The sequence below is a fragment of the Semicossyphus pulcher genome, unplaced genomic scaffold, assembly GCF_022749685.1.
Source record: "Semicossyphus pulcher isolate SPU_LCO1_2020_fin unplaced genomic scaffold, fSemPul1.0.p SCAF_6, whole genome shotgun sequence".
Lineage (NCBI taxonomy): Eukaryota > Metazoa > Chordata > Actinopteri > Labriformes > Labridae > Semicossyphus > Semicossyphus pulcher.
In genome coordinates, this window is record NW_027211737.1 from 32,250,197 (window position 1) to 32,270,561 (window position 20,365).

Genomic DNA, 20,365 nt, shown 5'->3' on the forward strand with positions numbered 1-20,365 from the left:
GCGCTGGTTTTGTTTAGAAAATCGCTGCCAGCATAAAGAACGCTGTTAGTGGACACAGGCCTTTAAGCTGCAATAAAAAGGTCTATCTCTGTAGGGATCCTTTCTGTCATGTTGTCACACACTTAGAAGAACAATCTGAGCCTGTCAGTGGAAACAACAAGAACTTTTAGTGGACGACCTTTGATCAGGTTGATTACATTGCAGCCATTACAGCCTGTTTCACTGCTGCAGGATGAAGAAATCTGCTGGAGCGAAATGCAGAATTGTGCCTTGGTTTTTAAAATGTCAGAATAGCCCTTTAAAGCCAGTTTCTATCAGCTGTTATTGATCATTTATCAGTTGAGTGTTTCAGTTCAGGATAAAAACACTCCAACAACAGGTGGACACACAGTGACGCTCTCACAGACCTCCATCATCAGCCAGCAGCAGCTCCTGCTGTAAAAAGATTAAATTATTTCTCCACAGAATATACTGCATGTCGAGGATATTTAATACAGATACTGTCTATGTAAGGTTATTTAATTGTGTTTCAGTGTGGTGTCCGACGTGGCCCGACAGGAAGTCATAGGTTTATATTTCCATTCCACCCCCTGCCGCTTGGCGCCGTGCCGGTACGCCTGCAGGACATGGAAGCATATTTATTAGTCATAGCACATTTTCATTTATCATGACGCTCCTGATGCCAGCCGACGGTTACTCATCAGTCAGCTGGTGCCGGTCCTGGTCTGTGTGTGACGGAGGAGGAGGAGAGAGTTAACACAAACACAGAGAGAGATTCCTGACACTTGAAGTATGGTTGTATTCAGACGTGTACATGTGCGTCTCTTTGTTAACTATTGTGTACTGTGTTTTTATATAACTGATACCTCTTTTTGTACAAACGGACGTATGGAAGTTGTGTACTGTTGATAATAAACTGAAGACCTGATGGTACTAAATAACAGGTCAAATGAACATGTCAGCCTCTTTGTCCTTTTTATAGTTTTATATTTTATATGACATTGTGAGACTCTGCGATGTGATATGTAGCACAACACAGGGGTTACAATTCAATATATCGTGATATATATCTCAATACTGTGTCAGTCATAAAGGTGTAGAATATTGCCTTACACAGAGCTTCACACGCAACACTTTATTGCTCCCATGTTATGAAGAGAATGGTGATCTAACATCCATCCATCATCGACACCGCTTATCCTCTTCAGGGTCACGGGGGGGTGGAGCCTATCCCGGCTGTCACTGGGCGAGAGACGGGGTTACACCTGGACAGGTCACCTGTCAATCACAGGGCTGACACACAGAGACACACAACCTTTCACGCTCACACCTCCGGGCAATTCAGAGTCACCAGTGAACCTAACGAGCATGTGTTTGGACTGTGGGAGGAAGCCGGAGTACCCGGAGGGAACCCACGCAAACACGGGGAGAACATGCAGACTCCACACAGAAAGGCCCACTACTTCTGAACCAGGACTCGAACCAGAAACAGCGCTAACCTCTACACCATCGTGCCGCCCTGGTCTAAATCAAAATCTTGCCAAATTTTAAGCACAATTATTTTACATGAGAATGAAGCTTCAGTTAGAACGGAATAAAAAAGAGGAGCATTAATATCATGTCCTTAAATAATTATTTGTGACTTTTTTAGTGGAGTTGACTGAAGATGAATCAGGGATGTGGTGTCTCAACCCCGAGGAGACAAGGACTTCTGTACACCACAGTACCAACATGAAAACTGTTGAAGTTCTGAAACATCCATTCCTTAAATGATAAAGTATTTTACCTAACAGTAACTCTCTACTCTGCTGTTCCCTCCCAGAATGCATCACACAGACACCAAACACTTTGCATCATTTTATTAGCACTGTAAATGAAGTCACTTTCACACACACAGAGCAGATACAGTAGATGCAGTTTGCAGCTGACGCCCCCTGCTGGTCAGTGACGGCATCAAACCTGTCATCCACTGACCTGCAGGATGATAGAAACACAACGACAACTGAAGCGAACAGATTCTTTCAAAATAAAACACTGTTAACGAAAGTGGTTTTACACTAATGTTTCCTAATAAACTTTTCAAAATAAAGTCCCATAAAACACCCGGAAACGATTCATGTCGGAGGCTTCCAGGACTCCTCGTTGGAAGGTCCCAAACTACTGCCATGTTGGAAAGGCCATACTACACTAGCAGTACGAACTGATGAGGCCAAAATGTAGTATGCAAACAAAAGCAAAATGTGCAGTATGCCAAAAATACCCGATGTCGGACTGATTCTGAAAAATACTCCAGTATGCATCGGACCAGTCTACCTCGCCTAATGTATCCTACAATGCAAAGCGCTGGAACGTCACAGCGGGAGTTGAAATGATGGACAGCAGAGGGGGCGCTATAGCTAATGAAGCAGCGGTTATTGTTAACTTTACTTGATAGCATAGCATACTGCAAAATGAATTTGAAAAGCTCCTACATACTACAGACTACCGCCAAATGCAGTATGCAGTGTATAGCATGTAGCATGTAGCATGTAGTATGTAGTATGTAGTATATAGCATGTAGCATGTAGCATGTAGCGCGGCATTTCGAGCACAGCCTAAGTGAAATCGGACCTGAAAGAAGGATAGATTATCTGGTAAGGCTCAGGAGGCTTGCTCCTGTCTTTCGTTGGAGGACAGCCTTCACTATGAAGGTTAAGGTGTTGTTCTGTGAGCCTCTGAGTCGGTGTCTGAGGCCCACAGAAAGCTGGTCCTACACTGATTTCTTGTGAGGGAGAAAGATTTTGTGTGAGCGGTGGTAGAGTTCAGGAAGAGTTGAAGAACGGTTTGTCCGCGCAAATTGTAGTTTACCTGAATGAACAGAGGGGAGCTACTGTGCAGCAAGCCGCTTCTCTCTCTCATGAGTCTGCGCTCACCCAGATGAATGACTTCAGAGTTTGATTGTTTGTCTCGTGATTGTGACCGTAGGAATGGTGTTGTGGCTGCAGCAGCACTGGTTGGAACCTGCGTCGCGGTGGGAGTGGTGAGCTGAACCTCTTCTGTGTTTGCTCTCAGGTACAGCAGGCTCTCCTTGTTCATCAGAGTTTTAAAATAACTTGTGGCCCTCTTTCGTCCGGCCTTTTCCACAGTGGTCTCTCCAGCACCTGCTGGCTCACTTAACTGGGCAAGTTCAAGAAACTTCCTCATGTGGCTAAACATAAGTGACCTCACTGACTAACTAGACAGACAAGCCCCCGATTTGTTGCGTTCCCCAAAGATAGTAACAATAAAATAAACCCAGGAAGCAGAAGGGAGGAACAAAGTAAAAGCCAAAGTGAAGGAGTTCATTCACACAAAACGAGCTTCCTTCAAACACAAACAAGAGAAGCCGATCTCTCTCTCCAAATCCAAAGACGTCTCACCAAACTTACAAACAGCAAAGCAACACGCAATGATGCAAAGCCGTCAGACACACACGTGCAGCTGGACGGCTCACTGGGACTGGCTGCTTCCTCTCTGCTGCTCTTTATACACTCTCCTTGATTGGCAACTTGATGCAGGTGAGCTTAATCACCTGCTGCACAAGAGGGAGAGGAGCACACAGGAGAGAGAGAGAGACAGAGAGAGAGAGAGACCAACAGATGATGGAAATTCTGGTACACTACTACCTATTTAACAGTCTGGACTTCGTGTTTCTGCACAACACGATAGACCAAAGTAAATGTTGGTTTGATGGAAAGAAACTTTTTCTTCGCTCAGGTGTTGCATCATATTTCTCTCCTCGAGCGGAGGAAACACAGGACCATCCTGAGTGAAGAGGAGATAATCACGTCCCTGTAACGGGAGCTTTCTGAGCTCAGAGGAATCAGGACTTTAGTATCTTGACATTTGCATTATACCTCAAACGTTCCAGAGATAGATACTGTGCAGTAATCAATATGGTGGCATTGATAATGGTACACAGAAGACCCTGTTTAAGGTACAAAAATATCTTCATTAAGAAAAGAACTGACACTTTCTCTCCCTGCGATGAAACACAACGTCCGCTCGGATGGCTGAGCCTGGAAACGTGCAGAGCTGCGAGTGTCGGAGAGGATTTTACATAAACATGAGTCGTGTCCCAAATCCATAAAACAACCGAGTTTATTTCTGAATACTTCTGAACGCTTTAAAAACGTAAACTTACTAAACTGATAAACGTGAGCAGAAAGTATATTTACGTAAAAAGAAAGGAGAAACCGTCTAACTGACTATTTTATCAGGAAACCTCCAGGAGACACTCATCTACTGTCCTGTTCTTCCTGAATGCTCGACACCTCACACAAACCTGTTCAGAGACTACCTGAACGCTGGCCTGCGTAAAGCTCAGCAACATCTACAGGAGGAAATCTTTAACAGGAAATAAACCAGAATCACCTGATCGTTGAATGCTTCAGAAAGCCCTTTAAATGCAAACACATACTGACATTATGAGCAGCTGCTCTGCACTGACAGTCACATCTAAATACATAGAAACAAATCTGTGCTGACAAATTTACACCAGTGAGCACAAACAGAAGCTCCATGTGACGTCCGCACAGGAAGCTGTTTTAGTTTAAAAAGAAAACATGATAAATTGTTTCTACTTAAACTCACACGTTCAGATATAACTCACATTTCTGTTGTGTTACTCTTTCTTTTGTTTTTTAAACTGAAGGAGTGAAAAAGGAGATTCACCGATTAATAACATTTGTAGGCTGGAAAACTGAATTTTGAATTGTGAAACATTTTACCTTCAATTTGTTGAAAGTACAAAAATACTTTGCATACAGGGGGAAACGTGAAACACAAGTATTCAGATTACTTTTTGTTTTACGCGTTACTTCTGCAATTCAAGTAATCCGTTATTTAGTTACTTTTTCATAAAAAAATAATCCGTTACTTAAAAGAGAAGTGGCCGTAGTTTTCTTTTCCTTTTGTCTCCACAGAAACAGAAACTCCCTGAAGCTCTGTTTCTGTTTCTCTCCTCCTCCTTGGCAGGTAGCTGGTACCAGCAGAGGGTAACCACAGCTGTGTCAGTGCGCGTGTGTAGCTAGCTAACTCAGCTAGCGAGCTGTCAGAGTGGACATTCTTTACTTTGTGGACACGTTATTCTGAATGTTTGGGTGAAAGGGACGAGAACAACATGACGGTGAAATGTAAGCTGTGTCTGGAGGAGAAGTGCTGTGAAGAGCTCGACTTCAAACGTGAAGAAGCATCTGCAGCTAAACACAGCTCCACAACACTGGTGGGACTAAGAGCCTGTGTTGTATTGTTGTCACGGAAACAGCTGTGCCTAACACTGTATGCCTCTGCCCAGTTCACCGTCAGACTGTTAGCATCATAAAGAGCTGTAAAGGTTATACTGAGTCTGTCAGTCCTGTTATCAGGCTGCAGAGTGACAGATTATGGGCCGTAAACGAGGCAACGCAACGACGGTAGAGTCGATACATTCAAAGGTAGACGTACAGCAGGCGACACGCCGTCCTGACGATACAACACACATGTGGAACGAGTCACAAAGAAGGTTTAAATCTTGGTAACACAAAGGTGATCTAACGTGTTACTTTTCTCAGCAGGTAACACAGAAACGTAACGAGTTACTTTTAAATGTAACGGTACCCAACACTGTTCGCACATGTTTCATTAGACAGGTGTGTAGGCGTGTAAGTTTAGCAATAGATGTATTTTTCCCAGGTAGACGGTGTGCGGGAGCAATTTGTTCAAATGAATCTGACAGATTTTTTGTGAAGGAAAAAAAGAAATCTTGTAACAGTTGGACGCTGTATAGTAACACACTAACATATACAACAAACAAACATTTTGTCTGTTTCTATCCTTTTCAACTTTGTTAAAGGAGTGTTTTTTAGTACACTGTAAAAGTACACACGTACTGTATGTTAAGTAAGGGGGCAGAGTACGGGTCTGTTGTGCACAATAAAACCTGAAAAAGCTCTTTGTAACTGAAGGTGAGGTCGGTGTCAATCTGAGTCCGTGTGAACACTCTGATGAATCGCTCCTTTGCTCATCAGATTGATTCATTTCCTCTCCAAAGGACTCTTGATTTGGAGCTTTGAGGATACGTGTTATTCTTTTTCTTCCCAAGAAATCCCACGAGAAGACCAAAACCAATCCTTAAAAACATCAGAAATATGAGGTTTTATTTTTTGAAGGCTCAGTAATTTCTGTTGCAGTAGCTCGCTGTCGTTTCTATCATTAAACAGGAGGAAATAATGCAGTTGTTGGGAACTATTTTCAGTGGCGAATGAATCCACATTTGGTGCTTTGATCCCCACCACTCTGGTTTCGAGGCAGGAAACTCAGGCTTCGTTCCGACTGCATGAAAATCAGACTCGTTCCTCAAATAAGATCTTTCAGACTGACTCTGTGCACTGTCATTGCAGGTGGACAGATACATGTGCTGGTGCTGCAGCAGTGCTGGAATCCTCGGTCTACCAATAAGCCGCATGGATTCCGCCCAGCTGCTCTGAACGTGACCTTGTTGCTGTGTTTTGCAGTGTGAGACACTTTGAATTACCGTGAAAGTGTTTGAAGTGTTTGGACTGAGACGAATTAGTAAAATTCAAAGTGAAAATGCCAAAGAAGCCTCTCTATCCATCGTCGTCATCTTGCTGGAGCATTCAGCAAGAACAAAGAAAGACACTCTGTCTGCACCTTGTAGTGTCACTGCTGGGGTCCCTCAGGGCTCTGTTCCGGGCCTCGTCCTTTTTTTCTCTTCACACCAAATACTTGGGCTGTGTTGTTCACTTACATGGCTTTTCCTAACTCAGTAATGCAGATGACACTTTATTCTTTAAATGTGTGTCCTGACACCTCCATGTGAATACCAACAAACCACCTGAGGCTCAACCTAGAGGAGGGAGTCACCTGTTAAACCGCCCAACCATTGAAAGCTTTGGGACAGCAAGGAACCTGAGAGTGACAACGGATGACCACCTGTCCTTGACCGCTGTGACAACATGCTCCTGCAGATTCTGCATAACATCAATTCCAATCCAGGAGTGTCACCACTACTGCAACTCCAGGTGTGTGTGACCTACATGTGCCATCTGACCTCTTCTACCAAGTTCTCCCACATGGGCTCCTCACATCTGATTTAGCACACTGGTAATTGCCTACCATGCTACGAATGGCTCAGGCCAAATAGGTCTGACTTAGACAAATACATTCAGTTGGTTTTGGTCAGCACATGGGATTTGTTGACAATAAGACTAGAGCCATCACTTGAAACAAACTCAGTTAGCTTAAACAAAATTAGGCTAGCTGGTTCATAAGCCATTAGCCTCATTTGGGATTATCCAGGATCTCTTCGTCCAGTCCTGTCTCCTGTGGTGTGCACTCAAAAACAAAGTCTGTGTTAAATCTACTGGCAAAGCTTGTTTATACATTGATACACGAATATTGGTTAGTAGCTTATCTAGCTAAATAGCAAAGAAGCTAATTCTCTAAACACAAACAAAACAGACATTATGGTCACAAAATACAAAGTCAATACTGTTCAAGTCCGTCCGACACTGAACAGAAGTGCAGTCAGCTGTTAGGCCAGAGCTGTAGACCTCCGATATGGCTGCCAGGATAAAGTTGTCTACTGAAAGCCCTCAGTTTTGTAGCATGTTAGTAACTATTGTGCTGCACCCACAGCACAATAGTTACTAACATGTAACACCAGTAAGTTTGCAGACAGAATGGAGTCAGTGCCGCTTGTATACATGAAGGTTTCCTCCAGGCGCTGCCTCCACCCTGCCTGCCCCTAGACGTCGGTGCTGACGCTGTGGGTCACCACCTCCCTCATTGTGACGGAGCGGATAAGATTGAGCTTCTGGTAGAAGCTGGCCAGGTCCATGGGTAGTTCCAGGTCCTCCTGCTGCACAGTCCTGTAGCTTATCCTGCGCCCGCCGTTGCACAGCCTCTCGGGGTGCTGCAGGTAGAAGGGCAGTGTACAGCGAGCGCAGGACGGGCAGAAGGCATGTGAGCGCTGGCACCTGCGCGGTGGTGGTGTGGGGGAGTAGCTGGCGGGCCCGTTGGCCTCAGTTAGGAAGGTAGGGGGATAGGTCTCCGGTTCTTCCCGGAAGTGCTCGGGCGTCGGAGGCGTAGGGGGAGCCGACAGAGCCAGGGGGCGGGATGGCGACATGGTGGCGAGCTCTGGTTCCTCCTCTTCCCCCTTCTCAGACTCCTCCCTCTTACAGCAGTAATACTGGAGGGGACAAACACAGGAAGAGAGAAGCACAGCTCAGAGTCTTCTATAAAAGTCTGTTTTTTTACATGAGGCCAATCCGAACATCAAGCCTCTCAACATGTGGAGTGTTTGATGTGTCTCAAGTTGTCACCAGTACCACGGGAAGTCTGAGCGTACCGATTGGATGGATTGTATCTTGTATCTTGACTTTGCTGCTCTGACTCGTCCTCACCAGTTTGACATTTGTGGTTTTGAGTGACATGTCTCAAACAACTGTTGACTTTTGACTTAAAAGTTTTGATAGACATTGACGTTCTCCTCTCCTCAACTTGTCATAACTCCATCTTACTTTACCTCTAGCAGCATCATCAGCTCTACAGTGGTTGGTTTATGATCAAATGCCTGCAAGAAGTAGACTTTCCCATCAGCGGCACCTGTACCCTAAAGGTGGCTGCTACGGTGGTACGTATTTTGGGTGAGGGCAGCATTTAAGCATTTTCATTATTAGCATTTAAGAATTCGGCTCAAAGCATCACTGAGCCTACAAAGCATTACTGAAGTCATCGTCATGCATTAGTTAAACAGTCAAACATTCATACCTGCAACCTACATAAACACAGTACAGCAACGATGGTCAGTAAGATGACTGCAGCCAGAATTCCTCCTGCGATGACCACTGTCCCGGCTGACATTCGAAATCCTCTCCATCAACAGCCTGCAGGAAGGAGGAGGAGGAGAAAAGGTGGAGGAGAAATGTGGAAGAGGAGGAGAAGGAGAAGAGATAAAAGGGGACATAGAGCACGAAGAGGAAGGTCGGAGGGAGGAGAAAGGAGGAGAAAGAGAGGAGGGAGATTGGCACAGGTTGGTGAGGAGAGAAATGAGGAACAGATGGAAAAAAGATAATGAGAGGATGGGGAAGAGGGAAGAAAGATGGAAGAAGGTCAGAAAGAGGGGAAGAGGAAAATGATAAAGAGAAGAGAGAGGAGGAGGAAGAGGAGGTAAAATGACACATGGGTGGAAGTCACGACGAGATAGAGAGAGGAAACAGGGGAGAGAAACAGAGTGAGAGGAAAAGAGGGAAATCAGAGGGAAGGTCGAGAAAGAAAGGAGAAGAGAACGAGGGAGGGAGGAAGGTAAGGAAACAAGGGAGTAAGAGAAGGATGAAGAGGAGGATAGAAGAGTGATAATGATGTCGCTATAAAATTTTAACGACTTCCCTGAACAGCTCCAAAATGTTCAAACTGCTGTCTCTTGCCAGCAGCCATTAGTGAACATATATATATATATATTTTATCTGTGAAGACTCAGCGAATATTTTTGGCACAAAATCAAACAAAGTGAGGACATTAGCAGCTCTGACTGATGAGTCTGGCTCTCTGACCACGTGTCGGACGCCAGCATGAGTGCTGATCTTTGCAGGCAGATGAAACGGAAGTCACTTTTGGCCTACGTGGATTTAATGTAAGAAAGACGACAACAGACGAAGATGATGAATCTGTATTTTGGTTCAATTTAAAATCGGATATCCATCAAAGCCAGAGTTGAGTTCAGATCTTCCTCCAACGCTAAACATTCCTTTGGAAATTAACATCAGCATTCTGTATCAACTTGACCTTTGCATGAAACTCTCTGAACCCGTCGGCTAACTTCTGAGAACACATATCCTCTGTGGACAACAGCGAACATGTCTGACCTCCTCCTCCGTGCGCTGCATTGTTTACAGTCAGTCCAGTCAGCAGCTCGAGCAGCGACCGTGTGTTCAGATCAAAGGTAAATTCTCCCTCCAGATGTGTCTGCTAAATAAACGCTGTCATCTCTCGGTTCGTCCCATCCCCCGGAGGAGCGCCCGTTCATCTGTCTGTGCTGAGTCTCAGTCTCACTGTAAACAGGAAGTTACACAGAGGCTGCACTCTGGCTTACTGCAGCGGGATGAAGCCCAAACAGAAACAGATTTTCTTGTGATCGACTTTAATTAACGGCTCTTCAGTTTGCTGAAAGAACAACATCATGATGCAGATTAGGAACAACATGAAGCTTTGTCAGGTCTGTCCTCAAGAGGAGAAGAACACTACTCTAACATGAGACGGAGGGCGGAGCCATCATTTATGATGCATTCAAGGAAGTCAGGAAATCTAAATGCTGAACAGCTTTCATGACACAGCGTCAAGAGAATTTGTTTCAAGTAGAATTTTTGGATCCAGAGCAGATTGTTGCTGAACTTCGTCATAGAGATTCATAAATTATCGTCAGATGGCGCTGACGTCATTGTGGTGGATTATTTGCTCTCCACCCGGACAGATTGCTTAATACTCCTCAAACTACAACCTCCTGTTAACAGAAACCAGAGCATTAAAAATTCCTAAATAGAGATTGAGGCAGAACATGATGTAAAAAGCACGCTGCTGCCTCTGGTGTACAACTTCTGCGCCCTCACAGCCAGAAGCTCCTGAATCTCTTCATCTCTCCGGTCTGCATCCTCAGATGTTTTTAATCGTCCTGCTCCGTGTCGCTCTTCTGGTTTCACACAGGTCACATGATATAAACGTCATCACCCCGCCCACTCACTCGCGGTGAATGTGCCTGACTGTTACCTGCTGCGTTCACACGTCGGCTCACCCCGACTTCTTGCAGACATTTAACTTGGAGGCTGCAGGAAGACGTCTGTATAAAGTCGGTTGGTAGTTTGTGTTCACACACGCAGCCCACCTGGACAATGTCGGGAAACTTTCGAGAGTGCAGTGCATGTGTGGAACTCATGTCTGTGTGGTCAATGTGGCTTCAGCTGTTTATTAACAATGGACATGGAAGATATTGATATCCCTGCAAAGTGTAAATCACATCGATTCTGAGAGATGGCGTTTTATCTGTGAGCTGAGATGTTGCTGAGTTTGACCTCTGACACAAAGGGGTGCAAATCTCTGTCACAGATATAAATGAAGGTGAAGTTCACACTCATTCCTCTGAATGAGCTGGAATCTAAATTAGCCTCTGGTTGCTAGTTAGCATTTCATAGGCTAAATGCATGCTTTTAAACTTTTTGCATTTTTCAGTTGAAGGCCTTCAGCGGAGTGCTCCCAAAGCAACCTGACAATTAAACAACGAGGCAGCCAACAGAGCGCAAACCTGCTCACACTGACGCAGACTGCATCTTCTCAAGGGTTGAATGAACTCGGGAAGAAAGAGACGGGACTGGGAACTTTCTGCAACGACGACAACAACAGACTAACGGAGAAAATGTCTTCAATTAGAGTAAAAGAATCTGAAATAATCTAAGTGGTCAAATATGATTTAATTCTCTCTGAAAACTTTTTCAAACGAGAACAGAGCCAAACAGGAGAGAGAGAAGTGGCACAGGGAGGATTTTTATACAGGAGACGAGTGAAGAAGTCTGTTTCTAATCTCAATGAAATGACATTAGAGAGGCAGATTGTGCATTTTAATATTCACGTTGTTTTATGTTTTATTCATTAAATCTGGTCCCAAAGCAGAATTAAGTGTGCATTAGCAAAGCAGAGAAAAATCAAAGCTCTAAGGAGACTCCAGCTGAAGTTTGTCAGCGTTTAATGTGACAACAGATGGAAATGTAACCAGACTCCCTGCAGGCGTCTGCACGATACTCCAACAGTCAAATATCCTCCTCCAGAGAGAAATCACTCATCCCTGACTGGAATCATGAAATGCTAATATTCAGCTTCCTCTCATGTTTTATAAAATATCAAGAACTGGAGCAAATGTGCACTGATGAATAGTAAAACAGCAGCAGAGTCAGAGTCACACGAGGAGAGAGGAGACTGACTGAGCCATCATCGTCATCATTGGCTCTTTTCCTCGGCTTCCTGTGTGGGTGCGACGAGGGTCGGCGGCGGCATGTTGTGTGGTGGAGCCGTCACGCCGCGATGCGTGTGGAGCAAAACGGCCAACACGCCAGCCAACGGGTGAAGAATGAGGAGATGACGGTGTCACCAACGTTTGCTTTGACTCGTCCAAGTCCTTTTGGTCTTTTCTGTAACAGTGCTGTGGGCCGGGAGAACAGCATGACAAATACACTGGATCCTGAATCTAGAGTAGGAATACAGCGGCTATACGCCTGAGAAAACAGCGCCAAAGGACAGGGCTGACAGCGGGCTAAATCAGAGGACGATATTCAAGAATAAAGCGTCCATTAAACTGATATAACATTTTGGTGGTGTTACGTCCCAAACAACAACCCACAAACTGACCCAAAATGAACCACATGAAACACCTTAAAACGACTACAGACAACAGGAGGGGAAAGGGAAACAGAACAGCTGAAACAGAACAGCTGAAACAGAACAGCTGAAACAGAACAGCTGAAACAGAACAGCTGAAATAGAACAGCTGAAACAGAACAGCTGAAACAGAACAGCTGAAACAGAACAGCTGAAGCAGAACAGCTGAAACAGAACAGCTGAAATAGAACAGCTGAAACAGAACAGCTGAAACAGAACAGCTGAAGCAGAACAGCTGAAACAGAACAGCTGAAGCAGAACAGCTGAAACAGAACAGCTGAAACAGAACAGCTGAAATAGAACAGCTGAAACAGAACAGCTGAAGCAGAACAGCTGAAGCAGAACAGCTGAAGCAGAACAGCTGAAACAGAACAGCTGAAACAGAACAGCTGAAGCAGAACAGCTGAAGCAGAACAGCTAGAACAGTTGCTATGTTTTGCTGCAGACTCGTCCACAGAGGCTTAGCTAAGCTTCTGTGTTGGTACTCTGGCCACTTCCTCCAAACACTCTCATCTACAGCAGGTATTACACTGACTATCGATAAGTAACTCTCACAACGCCACTTCAAAAAACAAACTATCCCTTTAAAGCAGAACTGAAGAATATTTGTTATGTTCAGTTGTTTGCATGTTAGCGGTCCCTTACTTCCTGCATCTGTTGTACAGGACGGACACGGACAGGTTTCCACGCGCCTACACGAGCTCGGACTGGCAATCTGGAAACTCTGGCAAATGCCAGATGGGCCGGCCCACCTAGTGGGCCACCAGAAATGTGTGTGGGAAAAATTGTGTGAGAAAAAAATCCACTTTCCGGCCACGGCCCAGTACTCCAAAAAGACACCGCAGCTCAGGCTGCATTACTAAGCTTCTTAAGGGAAGCGGAGCACTAACTGGAACGGCACACCGGGAACGGTCTGCTCCCACGGTTTGTTCCCAGTCCGACCCTGCATCTGCATACTGCATGTTGTTCTTACTCTCTTTTTTATGGCGGCCAACAAGGCCAATCACGGTACAACAGCCCAAACGGTTTCCACTGGAAGAAACACGCTGCAAATACAGAAACACACAAACCCAGCAAACACATTGTGCGATTAGCCTCCTGACAGCATGAAACATGTCATCACACCAACACATGCAGACCAGAGAAACAGATGTTTCACGCTTGGTTAAGTTTTTGATTTTGGTTCGGGTAAAAAACTACGCTAGTTAACTTAACGGGAAATAACGTACAAGGGTTATGCAAAGTAAATTGAGTTACATATGGGGGTTACATAACACATATGACTTAAGTGAACTTTAAAGAATTCTCCGGTAACTTTTTGTTTCATATATGGGACTCAAATCTTGTCCCCTTCATCACCCTCAAACTCTATCGCTCTTTATGCTACGTCATCTGACTTCCACCTTTTCTCCTGTCGTAACTTTTACAGCCACCAGAGGCCGCCACCTATCCATAATCAGAAATGTTGGTCATATTTAGCTGCTACAGCTGTATGTGGCGCTGAGAGTCCATTCTGAGTTCAACGAGAAAGTTAGTTAGAACTTAGCCCCTCTTAGAGCAGCTCAAGGAGCTCAACGTTCTGCCCATTCATCTTCACACACGTTCTGTGTCCATGTGAAAACTTTCCTGGTCCCTGGCTGTCAACAGTCAGCTGATGTTTCACGATCAGTGTAAGAAACTCAACTCTCTCTGTGTCCGTGTCACTCCAGCCACCAAACAGAACCTGCTAGAAGTGAATGTTGAGAGAGCAAAGCTTCTGTCGTCTCCAAACGCACTGTGATGTTTCAACTCAGAGCTTTCAGACACGCCGCAAGCTGCTCCTCGCATCAGCAGCCTGAGGGTCGGCTCATCGCTCCCTGTTCTGAGTTTCCACAGCGACAGAGTCCTGGACATCAGCATCCCCGAGAGACACAGTCGTTAACGCCCACACAGCCAATCAGCATCACACACACACTCAAAGGTCAACGTTTAACCTGCAGGCTGCAGTCCATCCCTCCATCCATCCATCCATCCATCCATCCATCCATCCATCCATCCCTCCATCCATCCATCCATCCATCCATCCACCCATCCATCCATCATTCCTCCATCCCTCCCTCCCTCCCTCCATCCATCCATCCATCCATCCATCCATCCCTCCATCCATCCATCCCTCCATCCATCCATCCATCCATCCATCCATCCACCCATCCATCCATCCATCCATCCATCCACCCATCCATCCATCATTCCTCCATCCCTCCATCCATCCATCCCTCCCTCCCTCCCTCCATCCATCCATCCATCCATCATTCCTCCATCCCTCCATCCATCCATCCCTCCCTCCATCCATCCATCATTCCTCCATCCCTCCATCCATCCATCCCTCCCTCCATCCATCCATCCATCCATCCATCCATCCATCCATCCATCCACCCATCCATCCATCATTCCTCCATCCCTCCCTCCCTCCCTCCATCCATCCATCCATCCATCCATCCATCCCTCCATCCATCCATCCATCATCCATCCATCCACCCATCCATCCATCCATCCATCCATCCACCCATCCATCCATCATTCCTCCATCCCTCCATCCATCCATCCCTCCCTCCCTCCCTCCATCCATCCATCCATCCATCATTCCTCCATCCCTCCATCCATCCATCCCTCCCTCCATCCATCCATCATTCCTCCATCCCTCCATCCATCCATCCCTCCCTCCATCCCTCCATCCATCCATCCCTCCCTCCATCCATCCATCCATCCATCCATCCATCATTCCTCCATCCCTCCATCTATCTCCACACACAGCCTGTGTTCCTTTTAGACTTTAATGAACTTAAATTAAAATAATATAAAATAATTAACATTTACTGCCGAACGTTTCATCCAATATCACAAGTTAAATGTTTTTGTCAAAGCCAGATCCGGATTAAACTCGAACATAACTCACATGAATAAAAAAATCAGCCTTCATTTTTTTTATTTTCAAGTATTGTCCACACACAGCGGGACAAGACTTTCAAAATAAAGGTCCAACGACTTTTCCATTGTTGTATCATCTGAACATGTTCTAAGAAAGTCAACACTATGAGTGAAAATGGAAATGCATATTGGATTAGGAACATATTCATCTGTGGAACATGTTGTGTTCATGGTAATAAAGTCCCCTGCAGCTCTCAGAGGATTAGTGCTCACAGCTTGAAGACGTTTTGATTGTTAGACTCGAAATAAAATCTTAATAATAAAATTAAATGAACTGATTAACTATGAAAATCCATATTAATAAAAAAATAATAACACCTTTGATTTGGTGTCTTGTCCAAATGATCAAACTGTGGCGACAGTGTGAAGGACTTGATGGTCTCACAACCTCAACATTCCTGAATAGCTAAAAACTGTCCACAAATGAGTTTATATGGACCACAGATGTGACATCAAGTTTTCTGTCACTTAATGGTGAAATTCTTGGTGCAACGTTCACGCGAATTTACGCGTTACTGTTGAAAGTGTTCACTGAGCTCCAGCAGCCTCCGACACGCAGGCTTCAGGTTGTGGATAAAACATGAGCCTGAACAACGCGTTTCTGTCAGTGAGCGAACACTGAGGTTATTTTTGCACGCAGGTGCGACTTTTTTTTCTCTGTACAGTTTGAACAAAATTAGAGGAATGAGGTTAAAAGCTGGTCATTATTCGCCTGCGTAAAAGCGTTGACTGTAGAAACAATGCCCACAAATGAAGGAGATTTGCTTTTAATAGAATACCTGAGTAAATACCAACTTCACTTTACTGAAAGTAACTTTAAAACTCCACATGGTGCTCACAAATGTCTTTTTTGTAGACTTGGTGACGCGTTGTAAAAGCGCAGATTTCTCCATGGCACACCCTTCTAAACAAATGTCACTTTGAGCAGTTACACTCTGCTGCCTTTGCACCGCAGGAACCGCAGACACTTCCCTGTTAACAGCTGATAATCTTACCCATCACATCAGTATTTGGATCGTCTCATGGCGTCCCCCGCGGCTCCTCCAGCTGCTCGGGGCGCCCCGGTCTGCGGGCAGAAGTGACGGAAAGGAGGGTCGAGTTTCAGCCTGGAGAGGTGTTACCAGACCTTAACAGCAGCGTTTTACATCCACACACACATCTGACCTGTAAGGGTGAGGAGCACAGATCTGTCTCGGTGCGTCAAAAGGCGACTTGTCTCCACATTTCTTCTGTCATTTCACAACATGTGATTCGTTCCGCAGCTGGAGACGTTTGAAATGCAGCAGCAAACCATGCACTTCATAAGGAACTGTTTCCTTCGCTATTTCTTTTCCGGTAATCAGAGTTCAGCTTCTGAGAACAGGTGACAGCTTTTTATTTTTCTAATGCTGTGAAGTTGAATAAAATCCAAAGTCTTTCAAGTCTTCTCCTCCTGGTCCTCCAGCTGGCTTCAGTCCAAATATAACCTTGAAAAAATGCAACCGATAATCAGCTGATCCATACACAGGCGCGCGCAGGGTGACCACGGGACGAAGAGATGTTTAAGGAGAAAAGCTCGAGTCCGCTCTGATTAACTGGGGGGGTTATGTTCTGCTCACCGGATCCGGTCTCATCCTGTTTGTGTTGCAGCGCGTTACTGTGCGATGCTGCTGACCTGCCTGGATGTGACCGTGCGTCACAGCAGCGCGCGCTGCAAAAAAATACCTGAAGGATGAGTCCAGGTGGCTTCAAACGCCTGTGACAGAAAGCGGTTTTTTACACTTTCACCTGCCTGTTTGACCTTGTCCTCAAAGGAAACAACAAACAACACCTGAGTGAACTGTGAAGGACAGAGAAATGTTTGCAACATGAGATTCAGCATTAAATCCTGCTCCTGTTTGAGAAGCGGATTTATTTCTTGCATTCGTTGACCTTTACACGCTGGTGACTCGATCTGATTGGTGGTCCAAAGCTTCATGGACCCTCTTGTGAATGTTGCACTGTTAAATCTTTCATCGCAAATGGATGTTATTTATTGCCACTCTTCAGTAGCAGCTGATCATTGCAGGACACCAAAGCTGGGCAGGATCTGTCTTTATGAATCCCACAGACACTCACTCCTCCACAACATCCCTCCTCGGAAGAATGAACCAAGTGTGTGAACTTTACTGCAGATCCTGCTCGACAAACCCGACGTAAACATAATATTTTAGAAAGTCCGCTTTGCTTCCTGCTAAGTTGTCCTCGTTTCAGTGTTCATAAATTCTTTTATGGCCCGAGAAAGTGAGAGAAAGTCTGCAGCCTGTACGTGAAGGAGAGGAGTTTGAATAAATTGTGGAACATTTCCTGTCAGGGTTTCTGCAGCTGCTGTAACAAGAAACAAACTCTGACTGAATCAATGAAACGAGTATCGGCATCCTGATTTGTTTCTCCCCTTTTCCTCCATCGCTCCACTTTGAGATGCACCCAGAAGACGAGTCTGAGGGGGGTCGAGAGAGGAAAGATTTTATAGTCTGAATAATTTAAAGCAGGCTGAGATTCCAGAGGATTGTAGAGACAAGAGCGTGTAATATTAATGAGTGGAGATGTTAGAGGTTACTTCTCCTCTTTTCTGCAGCTCCTGCTGTGCTGCATCCCGACGCTCCCACAGGAAGCTCGGAGCAGGAAACATTGAGTTTCATGTCGAAGCTGGACTCTGACTGCAGAACCTCACTGACACGTCCGAACTCTGACCTTCATGAAGCTTCTTCAGTTAAAGAGCAAGAGTCAGCTCGAGGAGGTAGACGGGATCGTCAGTGTTTGTCACGCTGGAAGTTTGAACCTTTTACTTTTTGTAAGTGTTGCTCGTTCGTTCTAAGCAGCAAAAGGAGGAGGCTGGAGTGTCCACACAGCCTGTGGCTGGAATACAGAAGAATTCTGTTTCTGTTGTGTTTCCTACCCACTTCTTTCTTTCACCATGACTACAATCTTTCCATTGTTCTTACAAGCTTATTAAAAAGTTCTTTAAGACCAAAGCACAAAGAGAAATAAAAAACATTTCCACAGCAGAACAAATGCACATTATCGTGCAGGTGTAGCATGTTAGCTTTTTAATCACAGTTCAGTCACACAGCTCACGTTTGTGCTAGTTTGAAATGTTTATTGCCGCAGCAGAACATGGCTTGTGTTGTGTAGGCTCCGACCTCATCACTCCTCTTAAACCCCCCCAGCTGGAGCCCACATGTGTATGAGCGCAGTGCTAGTGCAGGGCAGCGGCGGCAAAAGTTGTGTCTGGATCCAGGGGCTGCATCCTTTGATGGACGTATTTAAAGGCCGATTGCGTCACAGCGTCGAACGCTGTCCCATTTCGAAAGCTCCTTCAGATGTGGCCGACAAATGCGTCCTCCGTTTCCCGGGACACAAAGGATCCATTGGGTGCTTCCTTCGTGGCCCAATGTATCCAGAGATTCGTTGCGCACCAATTCAACCAAGATGACTCTTAAGCTGCCGACGTTAAATGTAAAAGATTTTGGTTTCAACTCAAACGAATAGCTGCGATACAAACGTTAACATAACGAAAGGGGCATTTAAATTATTAGCTTGCTAGCTACCTGTTGCTAGGCGACATCAGCCACATTTGGTGATGCAAGGGTAAGGACGAGAACAGCTGGTGACACAAACAGGAAATCCCTCAGACCGTCTCAGTTCAGTTCGGCCTTAGCGTCTACGTCGGCTACGAATGACTCATCCTCTGTAGACCGCGTCCTTCGAAGGATGCAGCCCCTGACTGACACACAGCTTGTGACAGAGCAGAGGGAGAGCTTAAACAGACGCCACATTAGGAGGAAGTGTTATAATGGAGAACGACGCATGTCAGGTGTGAAATCAGGGAAGCTCGAGTCGCCTGCCTGAACTGACTCACATGATGAACAGAGGCCACAGCTGTACCTGGCGATGCATGACACTCGACTGCTTTGACTCCAGCTGTCCCGAGTATGAAAGATTTCTGTCACATCAAAACATTTGTTTGAGACAGCAAACCATTTCTGGACTCTCTTCCTGCTTCTTCTTCTTCTGTTTTGTTGGCGTACCAGCACACGTAAGTTTCATGAATTGCTCCCTTGAGACCTTTTTCCCAAACCAAACTTTTACCTTTGCATTGGAAGTCTGGAAAACGCTCGTATGAATCTGTTTGGAAGGCATGGAAGAAGAAGAACCTTCCAGTGGAGGCTGAGCTCTCCACACATGATCCCAAAGGTCCAAACAGTTGGTGAATGAATGAAGACACGAATCTGTTGAGAGAGTCGTCAGCTCTTTGTCGTCTCCGTCCACCTCTCTCCTCTGACATCGCTCAATAAGACACACAGGTCTCAGAGTCAGTCTCCACTGAGCATCGATTCCACATCAGCCATGGATTATCTTACAGAGAGCAGAGACTCCACCTGGCAAGGTCAGGTGACAGGTCAGCACTGATCAGGCAAACACACAGTGGATGCTTCACTGTGGCAGACAGAGCTTCTATACAGCGAGGAGCGACTGCCTGAGTCACCTCAACGACTCCGTTTATTTTTTATGATGATAGAAAGGAAAAAAGTCTGAACATTTTGAGCAGCAAGAAGCAGCCTGTAGATAATAAATGCAAACGTTCCTTTGAACAGTGAAAAGAGCAAAAATACTTTCAACATAAGGACGATTTGTTAAGTAACTCGATCAATTCTGGACGATTTATCTGGAGGATCATATTTTAACTGTTGCTGCGGTCACAGATATGAGCAAGAAAAAATCACACAAATGCACGTTTGAATAAATAAACATTGTAGAGAAACATTTCCAGCACCTAAAATAAAAAGGTTTGAATGTCTGGTTATTTAGAGGTTTGAGACACAAGAAACTTTATTGTTTAATGACAATCTGAAGGAAAGCATTCAGTGAAAAGTAAAAACAATAAGTGCACGACAAGCGTAATCGCAGCCCAAACGGTTTCCATTAAACAAACTTC

At 45.2% G+C, this 20,365-nt stretch overlaps 1 protein-coding gene across 1 annotated transcript; it reads right to left on the reverse strand.

The window, feature by feature from the left end:
• Nucleotides 1-7,765: 7,765 nt before the first annotated feature.
• On the reverse strand, nt 7,766-8,883 carry LOC138610941 (protein FAM163B). The gene is made up of 2 exons (XM_069683826.1): nt 8,791-8,883; nt 7,766-8,209 (listed from the first exon to the last, which is right to left on the reverse strand). Exons 1-2 carry the CDS (start codon nt 8,881-8,883, stop codon nt 7,766-7,768), a joined length of 537 nt encoding a protein of 178 aa, XP_069539927.1.
• Nucleotides 8,884-20,365: the final 11,482 nt, after the last annotated feature.

Bases quoted from the DNA above. Each gene is read 5' to 3' on its own strand.
- LOC138610941 (XM_069683826.1), bottom strand. From the start codon at position 8,883: ATGTCAGCCGGGACAGTGGTCATCGCAGGAGGAATTCTGGCTGCAGTC. The intron at 8,210-8,790 runs GTATGAATGTTT...TGTCCCCTCCAG, and splicing joins TGTGTTTATGTAGGTTGCAG to TATTACTGCTGTAAGAGGGA.